The following is a 19,169-nucleotide window of genomic DNA, read 5'->3' as shown; positions in this document are numbered from 1 at the left end:
ACAGTCAAAACTGCCATGGCTGGCACCCATCAAACCTGCTGGAATGGCCCTGGGTCAGCCATAGATCTGACAGAGTTGTCCTTGAAAGGGCAGCTTCTGTGAGAGCTTTCTCAGCTCCACCCACCTCAGAGGATGTCTGTTATGGGGGAGGAAGATAAAGGAGATTGTGGCCCCAGTGATGGACTTCCTGATGGCATCTGGTTTCTTTGGCCATTCTGTGACACAGAGTGTTGGACTGGATGGGCCATTGGCCTGATCCAACATGGCTTCTCTTATGTTCTTATGAGACTCTGAAGTTTGGAGTGGAGGACAGAATATAAATCCAATGTCGTCTTCCTATTATTATTATTATTACTAAATTCTAATATATAATGAAATAATTATACCATGGCCCGGCTGCTAACAGGCCACAGATCGGGGGTTGGGGACCCGATTTAAAGTACATACAACATCTAGACCAAACACTGTGCAATGTTAAAGGGAGATGAACTGGGGGGGGGGGGGGAGGCTCAGATTTATTTTGAGAGTTCAAAGATAATGGATGGGGTGGGGGCATAACTTTGTTTTTTGTTTCGGGTTGTTGTTTCTTAAAGCACTGCACACACTGAAACAAACATGCCAAACACAGCTAACAGAGACTGACCATAAACTGGAGTTTTCCCTGGCAGAATGACTACCACAAGCTGCAGCCCAGCATAGGTATTTTTTAGATGTCGGAACATTGGCTCCACACTATCTGCTCCTTGGGCATATTTACAGAAACACGGCTGACCCTGGATGGGCATCCCTGCATCCCTTGATATCTTCCTCAATTGTTCCGTGAAGGACCTAACCCAAGAAAAATGAAAGAATATGTTTAAGAGAACAAGACCTGTGGATCACATTCAAATTAAACCAACATAGGATTTCTGATTCCAGGGCTATCCTATTTCAACCATAAGGGCTCCTCCCGAAACAAATTCAAGTCTATTCAATAATTATATATTTTCGACTTAAACTTTCTTCTATTACAAAAATTACAGAGTTACATGCCTAAAGCAGCCTCTCCATAGGAAAGAAGAATCCACCAAGAAGAATCCAAAATTTAAAAAAAACCACAAACATACAAATACACGCTGAAGGGTTTCAGGGTTCAAAAATGTTTTATTGAACGCATCCCTAATGCTCATTATTAACAATAGCAGCATGGGTCCCACTCACTACGAAGAGAACTCTGGTTTCCGACTTTCCTCTTCCAGTACTCCCCCCAAAAGTGATACCTGGGGTCAGTGCTGCTCCAGAGGAAAGTGGGAAGAGAGAAATGGTGAAAACTCTTCCCCCCCAGGGAAGTGCTCTTCCATTTGCTTCAAGAAGGCCAGGTTTCAGTCCAAGCAACTATTACTAGTAAACTGGAGGTACATTTGAGTAATATTTACAGAAGTACACAGAATTTCAGTAGAGAAGAAAAGAGGCAGGGGTCCATGTTCCACATCATTAATAAACTGCCAATTTTGCAATCCTATGCACACTTACTTAGAAGTAATCCCTACTGAAGTAAATAGAATTTGCTTCTAAATAAAGATGCACTGAGGTGGGCTGTAAGTTTCACAAGCCCACATTCTGTGCCCATCAGTGACAAGCATATTCCCCAACCTACACCATGACGGTGTAATGGCAGATCACAAAGATTGTGCGTTATGCTCAAAACTCACAAACTTCAGTAAGCACCCATGTTAAGGAGCTTTTAAAAAAACTGATTTTACACTGCCATCCTCAGCTTTTCTGAGTAGTATGTAATTCTGCAATTTGAAAACTGAGGGAGAGACTGGAAAGTCCCTCATGCACAGTAATGTTGTGAACAGTGAAGTGAGGTGAGGTGGAAAATTTCCCAGTACTATATGCTTCCATGGAAAGCTTTCCACCCCACATATGTAAATAACAGCCTTTCTATCTATAGTTGTCAGAGTGGCCGTGCTGCAAATCAATCATGTTATATGGCCTAAGTGTGAGATGAGAAGCCTTGACAACCCTTGTGCTTGTACACGCTCTAGGCTTTTATATCGCATATTTGCTTTATTTCACTAACATTATTTAAATATTTCTGGGAAAATTTCCAATTCAGGTTTTCCTACAAAAACCCCATCACTGGTTGTTAAGCTACAAGAAAACAGTCAAAATCATGTGAGTGAACAAAATGATAATAAAAAATACGAAGAATCTTACTTAAGATGGACTTCAGTGCACTGGCGCTGTGGAGCAAAGCAAGCAATTGCCCAAACTTTTATTTCAATTCCAGTGTGAAACTGTTTGTTTCTCATGTCCCACACCCCTTGAACTGGCGTAGCAATTGCTTTGTTCTAGAAACAGGAGGAAAAAATAACAAATGATTTACTACAGTAAGAGAATTCTGCACTGCACTTTCATGTGAAAGTACTTTTTCACTTAAAAACCAATTAACTCACAGCATTCACTGCCACAACATGTGGTGTCGGACACCAGTAATTGGTTTTAAAGGGGGAACAGGTCCATCAGCAACTGTCAGACACAATGGCTTAAAAAGAAACCTTAATGTTCAGGGATAGACTCTCTGAGTAACAGTGCTGGGCGGTAGCAAAGGAGGAAGGTTCTGGCTTCATGACCTGCTTGGAGCATCTGCTGGCTGCTAGAGGACACTGGTTGCTGGGACCAAGTAGACCATCAAGTCTGATCCAGGCCAGTTGCTACTAGGGACATAGTAGGGAGACAGTTTTTTAAAAAGCCAGCCAGAACTGCATTCCTGTGCATTCCTGCTCAAAAAAAGCCCTGCTTATCAGCCAGCTATTTATGCCATCTTGACTCTTAATTACCCCTTCCTGGTGACTAAACCCTCCCCCCATATCTAAGGCTTGAGAAAAATCGGGTTTCAATATATCTGAAGAAGTGTGCATGCACATGAAAGCTTATACCCAGAATTAAACTTTGTTGATCATAGAGGTGCCACAGGACTCAAGCTTTGTTCTTATTCATTTAAGACAATCAAGACGGGGGATAAAAGATTTCTACAGCTCCTGCAGGATCTCTGCTCACATACCCTGCCTCCGTAGAGGATTGAAGGAGGCTGCAAGACCCGGCCAGTGACATCAGTCATTTCGTCTTTGACCATTATTCCAAATTCACGAACAAAAGGATCAGTATTGAAACTTGCACTTCGCATCTAGGAGGGGGAAAAAGATCAGTGAAGATTGTTTTTCGTGACCACCTGACTCAAAAATTCACAGTACTTGTTTAGAATGAATAGGGGCAAGGGAAAACTTTGGAACACATGAGCAGCAGCTGTTTAAGACTTGGCACCCAGCGTGAAGCTGAGGAAAGTTTCTAAGAACCAAGGAAGTGAAATTCCTCGCATAAATACAGGCTGCTTTCCTTCTGTCCCTACTTTTTCAGCCCGCTCCCCTCTTCCATTTTTTCCAACAACTGTCCTTGTTAAAAAAAGTATACAAATTATTTGAAAGGCCAAACAATGGCAGCAGAGATACACAAAGGAAATCCATACAGAGGCTCAACCAACGTTGGGAAGAGACGGTAGCTCAGTGGTAGAGCATCTGCTTCATAAGCAGAAAGTCCCAGGTTCAATCCCTGGCATCTCCAAAAAAGGGTCCAGGCAAATTGGCGTGAAAAATCTCAGCTTGAGACCCTGGAGAGCCGCTGCCAGTCTGAGCAGACAATACTGACTTTGATGGACCAAGGGTCTGATTCAGTATAAGGCAGCTTCATATGTTCATATATTCTGAAAGCAGAAATGAAGAGTTTCCTTCGCACAGAGGAAAGCTCGAACTGCACTTTCCCATAACAAGGAACTCACCAGTTTGCTGATCTCCTCTTGACGGTCAGGTGCCGATCGGGCAGTTGCCCTTATCATAGTAGAAGTTTGATTGTCTGTCAGCTTCTTTATACACCTCTGTCCTGCCACTATGTTGCATACCTAAAGAAACACAATACACAAATTGTAATTTAAGAGCTACCCAAACAGACCATACAAGGATGGTGCAGCACTGACATGCAGACCGCTGCACACGTGAAGCTGCCTGCTGAATCAGACCACTGCTCCATCAAGGTCAGTGCTGTCTACTCAGACTGGCAGTGGCTCTCCAGGGTCTCAGGAAGCAGTCTTTTATATCACTGACTGCCTGGCCTTTCTAACTGGAGAAGCCAAGGCTTGAACCTGGACCTTCTGTGTGCCAAACAGATGTTCTGCCACTAAGCTACAACCCCTCCCTGTTCCCTGCAGGGCATAACACAGTCATGCTTTCGCTTCTCTTCCCAACGTGGGCAAACATAAGCATCACAGTAGCACAACGGGGTGAATCATAGAGTTGGAAGGGACCTCTAGGGTCATCTAGTCCAACCCCTTGCAAAATGCAGGAAACCCACAAACACCTCCCCCCTAAATTAACAGGATCTTTATTGCTGTCAGATGATCATCTAGCCTCTGTTTAAAAAATACTCCAGGTGAGGTCTTACCAGAGCAGAGTAAAACAATACCATCACATCACGTGATCTGGACAGTATAATTCTGTTGATATAGCCCAAAATCACATTTGCCTGTTTAGCCACTGCATCACACTGTTGATTCATGTTCAGCGTATGATCCACTAAGACCCCCTAGATCCTTTTTGCACATACTACTGCTAAGACAAGTCTCCCCCATCCTATAACCATGCATTGGATTTTTCCTACCTAAATGCAGAACTTTACATTTATCCCTGTTAAAATTCATTTTATTGATTTTAGCCCAGTTTTCCATTCTGTCAAGGTCATCCTGTATCCTGTTTCCGTCTTCTTCTGTTTGCAACCCCTCCCAATTTAGTATCATCTGCAGATTTAATAAGCATTCCCTCTATTCCTTCATCCAAATCATTGATAAAGATGTTGAACAAAACAGGTCCCAGGACAGATCCTTGAGGCACTCCACTTGTCACTCCTCTCCAAGAGTATGAGGAACCATTCACAAGCACTCTTTGGGTGCAATCTGTCAACCAGTTACAGATCCACCAAACGGTAACAGAATCCAAACCACGTTTTACCAACTTGTCAACAAGGATAGTATAGGGAATCTTATCAAAAGCCTTACTGAAATCAAGATAAACAATGTCTACAGCATTCCCCTGATCCAGCAAGGTAGTCACTTTCTCAAAAAAAAGAGATCAGGTTAGTCTGACATGACTTGTTCTTGAGAAACCCATGCTGGCTCTTAGTAATCACATCCATTCTTTCTAAATGTTCCAGGGCCGACTGTTTGATGATTTGTTCTAAAACTTTTCCAGGTATAGACGTCAAGCTGACGGGTCAGTAGTTACCCGGATCCTCTTTTTTTCCCCTTCTTGAAGATGGGGACAATATTCGCCCGCCTCCAATCTTCCGGCACCTCTCCTGTTCTCCAAGAATTCTCAAAAATAATAGCCAGAGGCTCAGAAATTACATCCACAAGCTCTTTTAGAACCCTTGGATGCAATTCATCTGGCCCTGAGGACTTACTAGTTTCATTTAAGAAACTAGTGTTTATGTACTACCCCTATGCTGATCCTAGGTTGGAACGTCATATCCTCCTTATATGTTCTGTTTTTGCCATGCTGAGCACCGTTTCCCTCAGAAGACAAGACTAAGGAAAAGTAGGAATTGAGCAGTTCCACCCTCTCTTCATTACCTGTTACAATTTCACTTTCTTGCCCTCGCAATGGACCCACCATATCCTTGCTCTTTTTCTTATTCTGAACATAAGAAAAAAACCCTTTTTTGTTGTTTTTAGCATCTTTGGCCAGCCTAAGCTCATACTGAGCTTTAGCTTTCCTAACTTTTTTTCTACAAGCACTGGTGATTTGTTTAAATTCATCCTTGGTTATAAGGCCCTCCTTCCCATTCCTAAAGGAGTCTTTTTTATTTCTCAAGTCTTTAGAGAGCTGTTTATGGAGCCACTTTGGCTTCTTTAGGCTTTTTCCATTTTTTCTTCTCATAGGAATCATCTGTGATTGCGCTTTCAGTAGTTCGCTTTTAAGAAACTCCCACCCCTCCTGAACCCCCTTCCTCCTAAGTATTTCTGTCCATGGGATTTTACCCAGCATAGTTCTAAGTTTATCCAAGTTTGCCTTTCTGAAGTCCAACGTATAAGTCTGACTACATATAGCTTTTCCCTTCCCTAAGACTGTAAATTCCAAAATCACAAGGCCACTACTGCCCAGGGTGCCCACTATTTCCACTTCTTCAATCAATTCTTCCTTATTGGTGAGAATCAAATCCAAGATAACAGAGTAAATGGTGAATGGGAGGCCGGGGCACACTTCCCATCTCCCAGCAAGCCCTTCCAAAAATGTTTGCTGATTTGGATTAACAATGTTCAGAAAAACGCTGGTGACTTTTTGCTTAAAAATTTCTTTACAGCACCTTGGATATAAGCATCCCTTTTTAACCCTGTGATTGGGAGGGGAGGAGGCACCAGGGCATAGTGAGACAAGTGTGCAGGCCTATGGGAAACATGATATGCTTTTGGCAAACCTATCAAGAGAGAGAAGGAATAACCTGCATTTAAAGAAGGGATTCCTTACCTCTAAAGGAAGGTATGTGTGTTTCTGCTCCTGTCCAACTTGTAAACATGGAAGATGAGGGTAGCGTAAAACCAACTTGTGCCTATCCTTAAAATATTGAGCTACAGTGCATTCAACGGTCTGTCCACTCTCCTGCTGAAGTGGGAATCTACAGAAAATCAAATGTGGGGTGAGAGCAGGGAAAAGAAGCGTATACCTTTCAGATTATCTTTTATCTTTCAGAGATATCTTTAATAAAAATTGTAATTGAAAAAAAAACACTTGCAAGTTATGTTCATGTGGTCTTGAAAACCACTATCCAAATAATCATAGTACTGATCACCACTACACTGAACTTATTTTGTTGTGCTGCAGGGGTTCTTTTTTCCCTAAAAGGGGATATAAACCACTCATCCAGGCCATCTGAGCTACAGCTCCACCCTGTACCATGTAGGTGCATCACACAATGCAGCAAGTCTTTGCAAACAAAGTAGATCAGGCCAGAGACCTGCTGCAGTCACTCAGACCATCACTGGAGCCATCTCCTCATGCCACATATGCTGGAATTCCTCAACAGTCTGTGCTCACAAAGTGCAACACCCAAAGGTTTAGCTGTCTGCTCAGATGCAGAGAGTGATTCAAAACTGCCTGGTTTGAATCAAGCTACAAGCTATCATGATGCCTGAATGCAGGCACCTGGGGAAATTGGGAGTCTGTTTCTCACCCACAAACTGGGATTTTTAACCTCTGTTTAATCCCAGTTTAGAACCCCAGTTTTGTGGACAGAAGGAAGCAAGCTCCAATTTATCAAGGTGCCTGCCATGAGACATCACAGGAAATAAGAGCCTGAGTTAAAGCTTTCCAAACGTGGAACTTTTAATCATGCTTTGTGTGCAAAGGGAAGAGGGTACACAAGCCCTGTTTTCTCCATGCACTTTTTGCCTCCTTGATACCATTGCTTCATAGATTCCCATATGAACCTCCCGCTCCCTCCAGTCATCCTCAGAGGCTAGAAAGGTGGCAACTCAAGAAAGGGCCTTCTCCATTATGGCCCCAAGACTTTGGAACTCCCTCCCCTGAGATTCATCTGTCTTCTTCTATTGGTGTCTTTCATCAGCAGGTGAAGATTTTTTTTGTTCTATCTGGCATATCCCCAGTAACGCTTCTTGGCCCTCATTTTAGTATTGTTTGTGTGTTTATAATTGAATTGTGTAACTTGTTTAAATGTTTTAATGTTTGCTCCCATGTGGATCCTGACTGGAGGGAAACATAAAAATGTTGTAAATTAAATAGACAGACAGATATGAAAGCTAACCACTGGCCATTTTGTCCTTGTTAACTCTCATCTTCATTGATTCCCTACACATGGGATCACCCCCAGTCAATTCTGTCAACGAGGCTCAAAGTCTTAAGAGAGATCTGCTACAACACTGTTGCCCAATTCAAGCAGGTGTTATTAAAGAGTCAATTTCTCAATCTTTAAAAAAAATTGCAAAAACATTTTTTTTAAAATCCAAACCATTTTCAACTTCAACTGTAAAACAGAGATGTTCCACCAGGCCTTTGGTTGAGGTGACAAATGTCTCATTATTCTCGCCTCCCTGACTTAGTTTATCTAATAACTATGGGAGTTGTTCACCTACCATGCTTTTTAGCTTTGGGGATCTTATAGAACTACCAGCCATCTTTGTATGTTAGAATCTGTCAAGTTACTGAACTGTACAATGTTTTTTATTGCTTTATTTATTGTATTTTTAAAATCTGTTGTGAGCTGCCCTGAGCCCTGCATGCGGGGAAGGGCGGGATAAAAACCCAAATCAATCAATCAATCGAACAATAAAATAATTATTTCTGATACTCAGAGGCTAGGTCCTTATGCCTGCCCCAGAAATAGGAAGGCAGACACTTCATAGCCATCTGTGCAGTTCTGCTACCTTGCCCCCTCCCTCTCTCTCCCTGGGGCAGCAGTATAGTAAATGTATGGGCTGTGATGGAAATTGTATTGCTGGAATTGTTTTAATTGAAATGTTTTAATCTGATGTGTTTTTTTAATTATACATTGGAACCCACTCTGAGTCCCATATAAGTGGGGGAGAGTGGGATACAAAACCAAAATTAATAATAGTAATAACAACAACACCACCCAGCACCTCTTCCAGCTCCCCAAGAGGCAGGAATCAAACTAAAGAAGCCAGGTTTTTACAGGCTGGGTCAGAAACAGTTTTTGGGAGCAGTTCACAATCCATGGGTAAATCTTGACTCCTATAGACTTTCTATTCCTCTGTAAAAAATTAACAAAACTGTCTCCACTGGTATCTTCCCCAGATGATGTCTTTCAACTGTGTAAAATCATGCGACATCTAAATCTCCACCAATTATTTGAAGAGATAGCTTACACAGGTTTTAATCAACCAGAGGATGCAAAATTAATTCAGCATAGTGGGCTCCAAAACAAAGGGACGTGAAGCCTTTATAAAAAAACAAAAAAACTTTTCCCCACCACCAGAATAAATTTTAACTGGGGACTGTGACCTACCTAAACTGCCTTCTGTAATATGTACTTTATCTGGTCATATGAAAGTACATGAGAAACAAAGCAACAACTTAGAGGAAGATAGAAAATACAAGGTTAACTGTGAGAAAAGAAAAACAAAACAAAACAATTACGTTTGGTGGCTTGCTGGTCGTCGTGTAACATTGCATACTCTGTATTTTCTCTTCATTTGCCCACAATGAGTGATCTCCACCTTCAAACCTAATAATTTACAAACATAAGTAATCAATGCCCTTTCCATCTCAGTTAAATCAGATTCTCAAAATTCAGCCGCAGAGGTTCTCTCTCTTGTCAGTAGTCACATATCTTTAAAACTCTTAAGGTAACAGGCTAGATGGGTGACCAGAAACCGTTTGCTCAAGAGTCTCCTCCCTCCACCTTCCCAGCAGTGCTCCAAAAGTTCACCGCTGGGGACGGAGAATGGACAACGTTCCAGTGGGCACAGGGACCAACAAGAAGGAAGGGGAATCAGGCAATTCCCTTTCACACACTTTAAAACAACATAACTGATGAAATATTTTTACAAGTCAATCTAAAGGAAGATGACATCCATGTCAGACAATCAAGAGAAAAGAAGGCTAGAGGGGGAAAAAATGTCCATCCCTTAAATTTATTACAATAAGCAGCACTATATGTCATATTGTATAACTATAAAACAGGATTTTGCTCTCAAGCTTCAGTTCTAGAATTGATATCCTATTTACAATCTTATCAGGCACAGGCTGCATTCAGGCATCACAGTATACCACAGTTCATAAACCATACTTTAATCAAAGCAGGAGTCAAGTTGCACCTTTAAGACCAACCAAGTTTTATTCAGAACGTAAGCTTTTGTGTGCTCTCTTCATCAGATGGGGGAATCAGTTATTGTGGGCTGAAATACATGCAGTTTGTTGATTAAGAGGGCAAACTGGTTGTGATCACATGGTGAAACAGTGTGGCTTGGCCATTTGGTCTGGATAGTCATAAAAGGTAATAAAGTTTCCTGCCAGTTGGTGTTTCTGCAAATCTAGGTAAATCACAAAAGGACATGTATTTCCTAGATTTGTATTTACCTAGATTTGCAGAAACACCAACTGGCAGAAAACTCTATTACCTTTTATGACTATCCAGACCAAACGGCCAAGCCACACTGTTGCACCATGTGATCCCAGCCAGTTTGCCCTCTTAATCAACAAACTGCATGTATTTCAGCCCACAATACCTGATCCCTCGTCTGATGGAGTGTGCTTTGAGAGCACACGAAAGCTTATGTTCTGAATAAAACTTGGTTGGTCCTAAAGGTGCAACTTGACTCCTGCTTTGTTCAACTGCTTCAGACCAATATGGCTGCCCACTTGGATCTATCTACATAGTTTAATCACTGTATGATCTATTATGACATCCAAGCAATAGTTGACAGGCGGATGCTCAGCCAGGATTCTAAGCCACATTTTGTACCTGATATGCCCACAGTTGTTGGTACTCACTTCAGTCTCTCATTATGTCTGCATAAAGAAACATTAATTTGTGCAGTAGCACTACCCCTGCCAGCCTCCTGCATACAGCTTTGAGTGCACAGAGCAGCAGAACAATTTAGCCACTTAAACAGGATTCAGCTATCCACGGGGTTTTTTCGGGACATTCTCTCCATGTCTCCACTCTTCTAGTAATGACTTCAAGCAGGATTGCTCTGTTTCAGTATGTTCCGCAGCTTAATCATGTGTCTTTATTCAGCTTTTCATTATAAACAACAGAAATCAATCTGTGCTGCGTTCATGACCCATCTATTGCCATACCTTCATCCCCATTAATGACCATAAACTCTAGAGTACATTATGACTCAGGACAGTGTGAGTGACCCAGCCATGACCCAGTGATTGTTCTCAAACTTTTGAAGGTTTATTTTTGATTAGGGGATGTGACAAAATCACAAGGGAAAACAGGGGGCAATAAAGAACAAGTTTAGGGAATGAAGTGAAAAGGCAAGACAGAAATGAGAAGGGTAGCTAAATCATCAAAAAGGCTTATCTTGCCCAGGGGCTGTGCTAATCTTCTCTGTATCATCCCAATTTTAGTATATGTGCTGCCAAAGCAACACATATTAATTCTTTTTTAAAAAAATAACAAGGAAACAGGATTAAGAGGTTGTGCTTCAAGGCATTCTTATGAACATAGTAAGTATTAACAATATGATTACCCAATTAACCAAGAACTGAACTGGGTTAATGGAAATTTAACAGGCATTAATCACTAAATAACAATGCTATTCAAATGCCAGGCCACAGAATAAAAACCTGCAAATGTGCTTAGCAGGAGTGTGTACAGCATTTAGCAAAGCTCACTGGTATCAGAAGCCTTACAGAAATTCAAATCCATTTTTTAAGTGCATCGTTCAACTGACTGCAAGAATTCTGATCTTATTACAGGCCTAGTTTTAATTCCTTCAGGTCTGAATTACAGGTCAGCTGCTAAGGGGGGTGATGGGCCAACACTGGAATGAAATCTGCAGTGCTCATTCCCTTACTGAAAGCCCCAAGTGTCAACAGAAATGATGTGCCATATCTTTTTGACTTTTAAGTCGTGGAGGATATGAGGCTTTCTGCAGTCACAAGGATATCACAGCAGATCAGAGCAAGGTACGGTGACCAAGGAAAGACTGCTGGATCAGGAACTAAGGCCAATTTCTCCACCTTCAAATAAATGCAGGAGCTGAGTTGGCTGGTTGCTGCAGCTTCCTCTGGCCCGCATGTTGCACAGAGCCATGGCAACACAAAGGTGGAGATGACTGCCAGTTCTGGAAAACTGCCAACATGGTTTTGTGTGACCACTTCACCAGGGTGTGTAATTTTTTTTTAATTTGGATTTCAAATTTTGGGGCATTCTAAAGTTTTGAGTATATTAAGTTACTTTTTAAAACAGAATGCTTTTAAACAGATCTGAAATGAGGGAAGTATATAATATCTTACAGCTGAACATATGCTCTTAGGGGCCACTGTGTTGTGACTATGAGACTGTCAAGCCAGAATCCAGGAAAATCAGGTTCAAATCTGCCCTCTGTCATGGAAGCCTGCTGGGTGACTTGGACTAGACCAGGTGTCAAACATGCAGTCCAGGGGCCGAATCAGGCTCCCGGAGGGCTCCTATCAGGCCCCCGAGCAACTGGCTGTCATCTGCTTCCTTCTCTCTATATCTTGCTTCCTTCTGCATAACAGTTTGCTTTCATTTCATTTCATTCAATTTATATCCCGCCCTCCCCACCGAGGCAGCTCAGGGCAGCTCACAACATAAAATTCTAACAATAAGATTGATGAATATTAAAATACATTAAATAGTTTACAGCAGTTAAAACAAGAAAACGATCTATCAATGCGCTATCCTACAACCTTCCTTTGGGGTTTTTCAGGTACCGGTCAGTTATATCCAACCGGAAGAGGACTGTCTTACAGGCCCTGCGGAACTGCCCAAGGTCCCGCAGGGCCCTCACCTCTTCCGGTAGCTGGTTCCACCAGCAAGGGGCTGTAATCGAAAAGGCCCTGTCCCTGGTTGACTTCAGATGGGCCTCCTTCGGCCCAGGGATTGTTAGTAGATTTTGAGAACCAGATCTCTCTGGGGAACATGTGGGGAGAGACGGTCCCTAAGGTAGGCAGGTCCTAGGCCATATAGGGCTTTAAAGGTAATAACCAGCACCTTGCATCGAACCCGGTATATTACTGGCAGCCAGTGCAGTCCCCGGAGCCCCGGCTGAATGTGTTCCCACCTGGGGAGCCTTAACAACAGCCGGGCGGCAGCATTCTGCACTTGCTGCAACTTCTGGGTTTGGCACAGGGGCAGCCCCATGTAGAGGGCATTACAGTAGTCCAACCTTGAGGTGACCGTTGCATGGATCACTGTTGCCAGATCAACGTGTTCCAGGAAAGGGGTCAGCTGCCTTGCCCGCCTAAGATGAAAGAATGCGGACTTAGCAGTGGCTGCTATTTGGGCCTCCATTGTCAGGGCAGGCTCCAAGAGTACCCCCAAGCTCTTGACCCTGTGTGCCATTGTCAGTGGCACACCGTCAAAGGCTGGTAGGGGAATTTCCCTTCCCGGACCACGTTGACCCAAGCAAAGGACCTCTGTCTTCGCTGGGTTTAGTTTCAATCTACTCAGCCTGAGCCATCTAGCCACGGCTTGTAACGCCAGGTCCAAATTTTCTGGGACACAGTCAGGCCGGCCGTCTATGAATAGATAGAGCTGGGTGTCATCAGCATACTGGTGACAACCCAACCCATACCTCCGGGCAATCTGGGCAAGGGGGCGCATGTAGATGTTGAACAACATCGGGGAAAGCACCGCCCCCTGAGGCACCCCGCAATCAAACGTGTGCCTCCAGGACAGTTCACCCCCAATCGCCACCCTTTGTCCCCAAACACCGAGGAAAGAGGAAAGCCATTGTAAGGCCAGCCCCTGAATCCCCACATCGGCGAGATGGCAAGTCAGCAACCGATGGTCAACCGTATCGAACGCTGCCAATAGGTCTAACAACATCAGTACCGCCAAGCCACCTCAGTCCAGATGCCGCTGAAGGTCATTCACCAGAGCAACCAGCACTGTCTCCGTCCCGTGACCCGGGCAAAAGCCGGACTGATGGGGATCGAGAATGGAAGCATCCTCCAGAAAACTCTGTAACTGCAACGCCACTGCCCTCTCAAAGCTTGCTCAGTTGCACAGGAGCTACAGAGCAAAACCTTTATTTCCTCCATTGGCTGACACTCCTCACTTGGGGAGGAGGGGGGGAAGGCAGACCTTGTTTTTCCAGCTCTCTCAGTCGCACAGCAGAGCTACTGAGCCAAGCCTCTCTTCCTTCTGTTGGCTGAGGCTCCTCCCCACCAATCCCCTGAGGAAGGAAAGAGGCACAGCTTCCTTCGCTCAGTCCCCTAGATCCCATGGGAGAAATACAAAAAAAGCACCTTTAAGACCAACAAGTGCTAACGTTTTAAGTATGTTTTAGGTTTTAAAAAAAAATACATTTGTGTTTGTGTCCTTTACAAAGTTTGTATCTCTGCTGCCTAATCTTAAATAGGTACACACATGGCCCGTCCCAACATGGCCCGTCCCAACAAGGTCTCACTTATGTCAGATCCGGCTCTCATAACAAATGAGTTCGACATTCTTGGACTAGACACTCTCAGTATAACCTACTTCACAGGATGGTTGTTGTGAGCTTTGAAGGCGGGGGAGGGGAGGGTCTGATGCTGTAAACTGTTTTGAGTCCCCACCAAGGAGAAAAGCAAGAAATGAATGGATGATAATAAATCCAACCAATCAAAACCCAATTTGCCATAAGTGAGTCTTTCACAGTTCCTTAATTCTGTTTCACACAGACTAAGTCTTGGTCAAGTTTCTTCCAACTTACCTTTAATTTCTTTGGTAAACTTAACCCTTTGGGAATCTGTCAGAGGTTTCTGTTGTTCTTCAATACTTTTGAAATCCAAAACTTCACATACAAATTCAATTACTGGTTGTGCCTTATAAAATGCTGTTGCAGATACTAAAATCACAGAAGGAAAAAGGACAGGGAACCTAAATTAGATTTTAAGGATCAAATAATATTTTCTGAATATTAAGTGCATCATTCGACTGACTGCAAAATCAGCATTTTGGAAGTCAATTTAAATCCAATATAAAAGATACAGGTAGAGAAAAGGTAATGCAAAGCATACCATCGATATTAAGCATCATTTTCCACAGTGAAGGCCTAACAGACTGGTGGAATCCAAACCATACTTCTCTGCCTCCACCCAAGGGATTTGAGCACCCTTCTGAGGCAGTAAAAAAGGACCGGCCCACAGGAGTGTACCTACAATAGAAACAAGACAGTTTATCACACCTCAAGAGAAAAAAAATATTACATTAAACTCTCTCATAACAGCCTATATATATATATATATATATATTATATTGCCCAATATCCAGCATATTCCATCTCACTGTTACATTCTCTGAGACACAGACCAACATTATGAGTAAACAGAATTAACAGAAAGAAGAAGTTGGAGAAAGAAAGACAAGGTAAATGGGGCACTATAGGAGTGTTTGAGAATAGGAATGAGCATGAACCAAACCAAAGTTCACAGCAGGTTTACCATCACAAACTTCCATGAACTTTTAAAGCCGTTATGGTGGTTTGTGGATAGAGCAGAAAGCAGGGGTTTAAAAGGACTTTGAGACCCTTTAAACCTCTGCTTTCTTTTTCCTGCAAAAGCCACAAAAAAAGCTGAGTGGCAGAGAGAAGTCTGCTCCCACACATTCAGCTGTTTCAGGCTTTCTTATGCAGTCCCTTTAAATTTTACACAGAAGGAAGTATGAAAGCATAACTACACAAGAAAGCATGAAAAACAGCTAGGTCATTGCACACATTTATCAGCCCCTGAACACATGAACTTTTTTTCCTTATCCCCATCATGCTCAATGAACACATGAAGCTGCCTTATACTAAATCCAACCATCGGCCCTTCATTGTCTACTCAGACTGGCAGTGGCTCTCCAGGGTCACAAGCAGAGGACTTTCACATCATCTACAACTTGGTCCTTCTGACTAGAGATGTCAGGGATTGAACCTGGGACTTCATGCATACCAAACAGCTATTCCACCATGCATGTCAAACAGATACTGTGTATGCCAAACAAATGCTCTAACATACCAAAAAAGATGCTCTACCACAGAGGACAATACAATCTTATCAGCATTTGAATATACTGCATAAAGATGACAACCGCACATGCACACATTGTTAGATATCTGGAAACAACTATAAATGCTTATATATATATTGCCGCCACTATTTTGTTTTCTGTTTCATTCTGTTTGGGGATTTGACTTGTAATAAAAACATATTTTTTAAAAACATGAATTATGATCACATCGACCATCTGCATACGACATCCAGAAACTTGCTTTATTTTTAAATAAAACACGGGGCTTTTGGAATCCACATCAACTATGCAATTCTTCTGCTATCTCAGAAACTAGGGCTTCAGCTGGAGTAACTCTCCACAAGACTGCACAGTAAACAAACATGTCTAAGTATGCACAAAAATGTACTACACTGCCAAACTGTAAAATATGTAGATGACTTAATGACAAGCAACAGAGGTCTTTATTTAGGGCAGCAGAATACTTTAAGGGCATCTCCCTTACCTCATGGAAGGCAGGTGCCTCATTACTACATCCAGTGCCTGAATGGTTTCAAAAGGAACACTTGGAAGACGACCAGAAAGAGCATCATTTAAAGCCTGCAGGCTCACGCAGGACATCCACTTTATTGCCACTTTAAATATTCTGTCCTTCCCTTCCCCTGGCAACGTGACCTCCAATTCCACCTGCAACAGTACAAAAGCAAAACAAGATGATTCTTTCCATATAAACATGCATGTCGCCAGTGGGAGCAATGGGGCTCCTTGACATAGCAAAGTGGTATGGAAAATGGGCACAATAGTAATAAGGATCACCACAGGACGCTCCAAGAAAATAATCAGAATCATCATTCAAACTGCCTTTTTCTTCTTCATTATCATTGACTTCTCAATAGTTAGACCCTACGTAACACACTTTCAAAGCAGCATAAAGTATTGGCAATGTCCGTACAATAAGTTGCTGAGATTTACCAGGGCTGCAATACACAAACTTCAGATAAGCAAGGTAATGCATCTTATCACCAAGTGTGCTACTGCATAAGAATTTCTGAGCTTTGCCAGGAGTTTCCTTGGAAATCCCAATGAGTGTCTCAGCCACTGCTACCATAGTCAAGGAGGCAACCAAGATCACATTAACCATACAAAATTACATATAACCAAGGAGCAAATCACAGGTGATTTTACCTACATCAACCTAGTGCTAAAATCTGGTAGTCATTCTTCCAATGCTCAATAGTCCTTACAACCCTTTACCCTATATTTCTGATGGATTTCAGGATTTCAAATCATATAAGCCACACTGTCTTCCAATCATGACCCAAGGAACTATTATTATACGTACTAAGAAAGAATGCCTGTTTACTCCTGTATCTTAAAACCCATGTACCAGTTATGACAGCATCAGAACTAGGAAAGTTTTGCTTTTGCCAAACACAAAATGATTTTCCAATACCTCTTTGTTTTTTTAAAAAAGACCATCATAGTACAAGTCATCATAACTACATTTTAATACTTACTTTGTCCCTCCCTATTGGAAGTGGCATTGCTGTGTACAGGTTTTTTCTTCCATCAAATACTGGTTTGCGATCTCCAAATATCTGTGCTTTAAAGTGCTGGACCATGTGTTCAACTATCTCTCTGAAACAAGACAATTAAGTTAACATAAAGGCTCACATTGAACAAAGAAAGTGATGAGAACAATCCATTAATGGTAATGTTCAGGTATAAACAAAAAGGTTGCATGTAATGATTCTATTTTTCATCAGCATAAGGAGCTGAGTAAGGGCTTTGCCACCAATGAAACCAAATCATTAGATACAATCCATAATCCATAATAATACATGTATACACAATATAGTAAAGGATCCCACAGCATTATACTCTTAAAACAGACCTATGTTATACCCATATTTCAGATTTGGGGGGAAGGGGGTTGATAGTGACCTGCCAAAGACCACTTAGATAATACCTGACAGATGTGACCATATTGAACCTATGACTTTTTGGGCCTCCTTTCAAGCATGTTTAAAATTCAATTCCACAATAAGCTTTTTTCTGAAAAAGAATTATATAAGCAGCATTCTTGGCAACTAACATCACATTTAAATTAACTGTGCATCATTATTACAGCAGTGTACCACCTGTCTGAGCTATAAATCCCTGGTATGCTAATGTGCAGTGCAGTGAAGGTAGCCTTGTTTAAATAAGACACGAGGCTTTGGAACATCACATGGCTTTTTGTTATACTGTTATTTTCATGGCTTCGGTTTTCTTATTGTTATAAAGACAGCCAGTCTGGTGTTGTGGTCAGACTGCTGGACTAGGATCTGCGAGACCCAGATTCCAATCCTCACTGTGCAGTGGAAACATGCCAGTGACACAGCCTCAGCCTAACTTTCTTCATAGGGTTTTTGAGAGAACAAAATAGAGTAGAATGAATAAACCACTTTAGGTCACTGCTGGACAGAAAGGCTAGACAGAAAGACAGGATCCACTGGAGACAAAGACAGAATATAACTCAAGCCTACAATTAAATAGCCCTGACCTGGATAGCCCAGGCAAGCCCAGTCTCATCAGATCTCAGAAGCAGGTCGACTCTGGCAAATATTTGGATAGGAGACCTCATACCAGAAGTCAGGAGGGCAAAGGCAGGCTTTATTCAGCCACCTCTCTGAGTATCCTCCATGCCCCCAGTAGGAGTCAGTCACCAGTGGTCGTCACGATTTCCAGGTGCACATGCACACACGTGCACACAAAAAATATAAAAAAGAAGCCTACAGTTAAATAAATAATTATTAATTATTGCTTTTTCTTGTTTCTTGCTTTTTTTAATTTAAGAGTTTGGTTCAACTCTGCTGCACCTATAATAAAGATTCAAGATTTAGGGCCTATTCTGGGATGAGTTCAAAGCATGCCTGCTTTACCTTAGTCTTTGCGAGAAAGTCCCACAATCCCCATTCAAATCCAACAGTGCAATTGTAGCATAATGAGTCAAGAACAACTATCTGCTACCTTTTTCAAAGGCTGTACAATTAAAAATAAAAACATGGATGATATGTGTTTCAGTACACAGTCCCAGTTCCTATTTTAAAGTTCCACATAGAGGTATGTGTTCAGCTACATCTGTCAGAAAAAATACTAAGAAAATATATTATCAGTATTTTTCAGATATTGTTTCAGCCAGATACAACTTTAGAGTATTGTTCAACTATCCAAAATGGCCAAGCCCTGAAAATCCAAAAATATTTGTGATTTTTGAGGTTATCAAAGATTTCAGGTTTTCACGGCTGGCATCATCATTAGGGTTTGTAGAACCTTTCGGGCTCAAGTGCCGTGTTCTACTGGAGAAAGTTTTTCTTCCAGACGTTTCATTCTCAGACATTTCGTTCTCACTCAATGCACAGCAGCCAAGAAGGTCAGAACGC

General features: G+C 42.1%; 1 protein-coding gene and 2 non-coding genes across 3 annotated transcripts in view; 1 reads left to right on the top strand and 2 right to left on the bottom strand.

The window, feature by feature from the left end:
* The window catches only part of AGO2 (argonaute RISC catalytic component 2), a 71,253-nt gene that overhangs the window by 21,980 nt on the left and 30,104 nt on the right, over nt 1-19,169 (bottom strand). The window contains exons 3-12 of the mRNA XM_060243195.1: nt 17,262-17,382; nt 16,250-16,431; nt 14,772-14,908; nt 14,465-14,599; nt 9,204-9,291; nt 6,558-6,705; nt 3,821-3,940; nt 3,050-3,172; nt 2,203-2,336; nt 644-828 (exon numbers count right to left, since the gene is read on the bottom strand). Coding sequence (XP_060099178.1) covers nt 644-828; nt 2,203-2,336; nt 3,050-3,172; nt 3,821-3,940; nt 6,558-6,705; nt 9,204-9,291; nt 14,465-14,599; nt 14,772-14,908; nt 16,250-16,431; nt 17,262-17,382 — 1,373 coding nt within the window. The remainder of the gene's footprint in view (nt 1-643; nt 829-2,202; nt 2,337-3,049; nt 3,173-3,820; nt 3,941-6,557; nt 6,706-9,203; nt 9,292-14,464; nt 14,600-14,771; nt 14,909-16,249; nt 16,432-17,261; nt 17,383-19,169) is intronic.
* Nucleotides 3,540-3,606, top strand: TRNAM-CAU (transfer RNA methionine (anticodon CAU)). The gene has a single exon. It is a non-coding gene; the product is annotated as a tRNA-Met (tRNA).
* Nucleotides 11,064-11,170, bottom strand: LOC132575601 (U6 spliceosomal RNA). The gene has a single exon (XR_009555694.1). It is a non-coding gene; the product is annotated as a U6 spliceosomal RNA (small nuclear RNA).

Source organism: Heteronotia binoei, chromosome 7, assembly GCF_032191835.1.
Source record: "Heteronotia binoei isolate CCM8104 ecotype False Entrance Well chromosome 7, APGP_CSIRO_Hbin_v1, whole genome shotgun sequence".
In the NCBI taxonomy this organism is placed as follows: Eukaryota; Metazoa; Chordata; class Lepidosauria; order Squamata; family Gekkonidae; genus Heteronotia; species Heteronotia binoei.
Note: the sequence above shows the minus strand (reverse complement) of the source record. Positions and strands in the feature narration are given on the sequence as shown.